The sequence below is a fragment of the Merops nubicus genome, unplaced genomic scaffold (assembly GCF_000691845.1).
Source record: "Merops nubicus isolate BGI_N331 unplaced genomic scaffold, ASM69184v1 scaffold24336, whole genome shotgun sequence".
Taxonomy (NCBI): domain Eukaryota; kingdom Metazoa; phylum Chordata; class Aves; order Coraciiformes; family Meropidae; genus Merops; species Merops nubicus.
The window spans coordinates 53828-58712 of NW_008615687.1; the positions used below are offsets into that span (position 1 = coordinate 53828).

At 40.9% G+C, this 4885-nt stretch overlaps 1 protein-coding gene across 1 annotated transcript in view; it reads right to left on the bottom strand.

Annotated features, from left to right (window-relative positions):
* The window catches only part of LOC103775161 (transducin-like enhancer protein 4), a gene marked incomplete at its 5' end in the record, with an annotated part of 15797 nt that extends 11249 nt beyond the window's left edge, over positions 1-4548 (bottom strand). The window contains 6 exons of the mRNA XM_008942605.1: positions 11-151; positions 412-544; positions 1817-1969; positions 2623-2676; positions 3215-3334; positions 4400-4548. Coding sequence (XP_008940853.1) covers positions 11-151; positions 412-544; positions 1817-1969; positions 2623-2676; positions 3215-3334; positions 4400-4548 — 750 coding nt within the window. The remainder of the gene's footprint in view (positions 1-10; positions 152-411; positions 545-1816; positions 1970-2622; positions 2677-3214; positions 3335-4399) is intronic.
* Positions 4549-4885: the final 337 nt, after the last annotated feature.

Genomic DNA, 4885 nt, shown 5'->3' on the forward strand with positions numbered 1-4885 from the left:
GCGTCTGCACTCATCTGAGGGGAAATATTGTGTAGACCGGCATATGCAGCTCCAGGGCTGGTCAGCTCCCCATTCATACCAGCATGTGGCACAATCCCAAACGGAGTAGGGTAAGGACACGGCACTGCCATAGGTGTCCTTAGACCTGAAGCTTTCAAAGGGGGAAAAAAAAAAAAAAGAAAGAAAGAAAAAGAGAGAGAAGTCACACACCCAACCTCGAGTCATAAAATACGTGTTTGTCAAACAGTAAAATACATGTATGTGCACGTGCTGTATTAAACTACAGAGGAACAAGCTCAGCATCAAGTTTAAACAGCTGTAACACACAGCCTCATCACTGTAGATTTAAAGGGAACCTGGCTAGGGACAAATGGCCATCGTTTCACAACACTGAAATACACAGACACTAACCTAGAGGGTCCACACCTGGGGGTTTGCCAGGCACTGGCCTCAGTCCGGGAGTGGAGTTGCTGCCTGGAGTTGGGGCATCAGTCCGTGGAGTTGGGGTATTTGATTTAGACACAGGAGTGGTAGATTTCTCATTCTAATCACCAAAAAGGAAAAAAGAAGACAGTTTGTTAGTCATTTGACATTTTTAGCAATGATTGGAAAGTGCACCAGTGACAACCAGGTGTGTGTGATTAGTGATATTTAGCTTTTGGGTTTGGGTTTCAATAGTCTCTGGCAAAGAAGAGAAGCGGCAGAGACACTGAAAGAGATGGAATGGCTTTGAGAATTAACTATAGCATCCACAGCTTTGTCCATCAGGGGCACTTCTATGATTCAGAATGAGGTTCAATGACTGAAAATCATTGCTGACTGACCATTACACTGTCAGCACATGTGAAACCTCTTGGCGATCTCACACTGCTGGTGGTGGGCCTGCTCCCATTCTAATTTTGAGTTTCTGTGAGAAGCCACTGCCAGGTGAACAAGAACAATTACAAAATCTCGACAACTGACTAAGAACTCATGGCCAAACATGGTGCTGGAAACACAGGACGAAGACAGTGATGGGTATAAAGTCAAGAACTGTGCAGTGCCCCTCTTGTGACAAGCTTGTTCATCAGACAAACCACCCAGGTTTGACTCTCACGTCTGAATTTGTCACTCCTTCACCTTTCCGGAGCAATACCTTCACTTTGAGATTTCTTTTTGTTTATTTTATTTCTTTAAATAATCGGGTACCCTGACCTGCAAAGAACTGAGAGGGGAATTACTGTGCAGCTCAGGAAAATGATTAACTGTGGTTGCAATACGGAAAAGAAAGAACACCCGAGATTTGCAGAGAGCTTTTTTTTTTTTTTTGCTTTGTGATTTGCAATGCAAGTCAAAGAAGGCTCTTGTAAATGACAGATTACTTTTTAGATAGAAAAATAAAAATTATTGTTGTTGTATATGGCTTGGTAATTCAAACACAGCTAACAACCAAATCACATCCAAGCAGGGAACCGAATTTGCTATAAAACACAGCACAGAAAAACAGCTCAAGGAACCCCTGTGTACTTTTATTTATTCTCAGAATGACAGTTTTTCATATGGGGGAGGAGAAAAACATCTCTCAGCACAGTACATTCATCATCTACCCATACCACCAGTGAAAATAACCTCTTCCTATCCCCCCAAAAAAGGCTGTGGACTTTCTCATTATTATTTTATTAAATTTCCTTGAAGAGATAAAATAAACAAACTGTAAAACAGTGCTTCATAGAGCTTTACTTATAGCTGTGGAAATCCAAACTGTGTCCAGACAGAAATCCAGTAACCATGTATTTCAGCTTATGACCATGGGTCAGGAGCATTCTGAAGCACTTACAAGGCTAAGTTCTTTGGATTTGGAGGAAGGAGTACTGCTGGAGGATGCAATAGACGCTGGACTAATCGGTGCATCTTTCTTCAGCAGTCGAGTCTTGTCCAAGCCATTCTCTCGTGGAGAGTGTGTTGGGCTCCCCCGGGGAGAGGAAGGATCCTAAACATCAGCATTGCGGGTTAGTATAAGAACTTCATACTAGCCACCAGTGCTTCTCCTGAGCAATTCTCACTTTGGAATGAAGATCTGTCATAAAAAGTGACATCTTCCTTGTGTTCTTAATTGATTTAGCTGATAAAATTGTAAAATCGAGATGAATCATGAAAGAGAATTTATTTTTTTTAAAGAGCCTGAAAATTTGGTGACATGAACAATGAAAAATAATGTTAATATCTATGGATATTGAAATAGGTAAGTAAATCTCATTTGTCAGGTGACAATCTGTAAAGGTTTGAGGCACTTGGCAGATCTGTTAAAGTTCCCAAATAAAGTCATGAAGTGACTTTCACTTTCCAGAGTGAAGAAAAACACAGATACCATGACAAGGTGCATCCTATCCACCGTGTTGGGCTATATCCCAAGCAGATTTTTGGTTCATACAAGAAACAGAAAGGTCCTTTGTAGAAGTAAGTGCTATTTATCTGATTTGCATTCCAAAGAAAGATGACCTGACTAGATTCCCTCATGCATTTCAAGCTCCTTTACTATGGCAAAAGGTGTAATCTTTTTCATATATCAAATATGCACAGAAACCACTGAAGAGACCCCCCACGATCACCACTGTAAGGCAGAAAATCCACCATTGTGTATACCTCATTGGAAACATCAACTACCAAGTTGTCATCACTCTTTTCACCATCACTGTCCTGCAATGACAAAATCACAACGCATTAAAATCATTTATTTAATATGCAAACATCTCTTAAGTGCTAAGAAAGCACAAATTGATGAAATGCAAGGCTGCTCAAAACTATGCAACACAGCATTTACTTTTACCATGCTTCAGCATTTAGGTCACCTCTAGGGCTTCTTCTTAACAGGCTGCCACAGCTATAGCATTCTTCCCTGTTTTCACATTGGTCAACAATGACATAGGATGAAAATCCTCACCAAAAGATGCACTGCATTGAGAAGCAGAGGCAAGCTAGAGTCCAGATCTATCAATTCCCAACCTAAGCGCAGCCCTCTCCTCACACACCTTCCAGGTGCTCTGTATTTATATCATTAAAAACACTATCCATCCTCACACCAAAACCTTCTACCCAGCACAGAAGTTAGAGGCGGCAGGAAGAATCTGTACAAAATCAGACTCTTAATTTCAAAATCAGTTATGCAGAAGGAATGAGGTGAAATTACAGAGAAACACTTAAGTTCAACAATACACTGTGTAGACAATTTACTCACGTAACGAGCTGCTATTTCCTTCTCTTCAGTTTTCTGCTTTTTACTATCTGAAGAATAATCTGTTGAATTTCTGTGCTTTTCTGCTGTTCTGAAACTGGCTGAGGGAGATACAGAAGAGCTCTGTAGTCAGAAAAGAGATGAAGAAAACAGGATCAGATGCTCTTTCAAAACAGTGCTTCATTTTTCACTATTCCTCGATGCAACTTAACCTAGTAATAAGGTTCAGACTTTTTCTCATAGACAGCATTTTGGATTTTAGTCACTGACAGCAACCCAGCAAGTCTCTTGTATTAAAACTGCACAATGCATTACAAAAGACAGGCAGAGGCAATCAGCCAACTGACTGTAGTTGCTATCTGCAGCATCAAAGGGAAGAAGGTAGAGTTGCTTTGGATCATTTTATAAATACTGTGCATTGGCCTGTTTTTGGCTTGTTTCCTCTACAAATATGCAGGGTTACATCAGTGTTCCCAGAAGAGAGGGACTGGGTGTGTATGTGCATGAATTTGCCTGTGTCAATCAAGAAGAACAAAGTGGCTCAAGGTAAGTTACGCTTCAGCAAATCCTTGAATGAATATCTCTAGCAAAGAGACAAGCAAGCTTCTGAACAGTCTCAAAGCAGGAAAGAACAGGGCAAAACACCTAACCACATTTATTCTCTCGTTTTTCAGAATTAAAGGCTGAGCCTGCAGTAGATGGATACACAGCATTGTGGCTCAGTGAGTCTCCTGCCATTCTGCAACCCTGGCTTAGTAAGGACCACTAAAGTGCAGGGGCGTGAGACAGGAGAGGAAGGAAGACAGTATGTGCGTTGTCATCCAACACTTCTGCTCTGCTCCTTTAAACAGGCAGGTGACATTTATCAACTCCTACCACATTTCCAAAGCTGGCCTCTATCTTGGTGTACAATAAAGGAAGTAATGAAAGATGCAAAGTTCCCTCTGGGACTGATGTTAGTAGCAGCAGCAGCTTTTGGCCCTAGTTCAAGAAAGCATTTAAGCATGCGCTAAACTTTATCTCGCAATGAAGTCAGTGATTGAATGTACATAAATAAGGATGTGTTCAGGCATTTAGCAGAACTGGAGCTGACAGGAATGAAGATGAAAGTAATTCTCAGTTGAAAACCTGCTGACTACTTCCACCTCTCTGTGCTCTTTATATGAGGTGAGAGGAACAACCACCAACAAAGTCCTTACTGATCGATTTTAGCTCTTCCTGCTCAGGTTTTTGAGGTTCTATAGACAGCTGCTGTTCCACATCATGCTGTGCAGTATAGCAATTTGGTTTTGGGGTTTTCAGGGCACACCTCCCTAGGTTTATTTTACAGCTACTACCTGGAACGCAAACCAAGAAATTAACTTTTACATTGTGAAACTTCTATTCCATTATTATTACCAGAATTCTTATTTTCCTTAATTTTCCTGCACTGCAATCCTGACAAGGATTAAAAACACTTAACCACAGAAGTTAACCTGTGGCTGTTGCCCAAGTTATATGAGAGAATATTTCTTCCTACTGGGACACTCAGGTTCTCCCCTCCACTTTAAAGTTTTCAGTTCCTGTCAACAGCAGCTCAGATTAATGAGTGTTGAAATGCACAAAAATCTTCTGTCTTTTTGGTGGTAATTGTTAATTACCTTCTAAGTACATGTTGTGGTTTGAGGCTTGGAA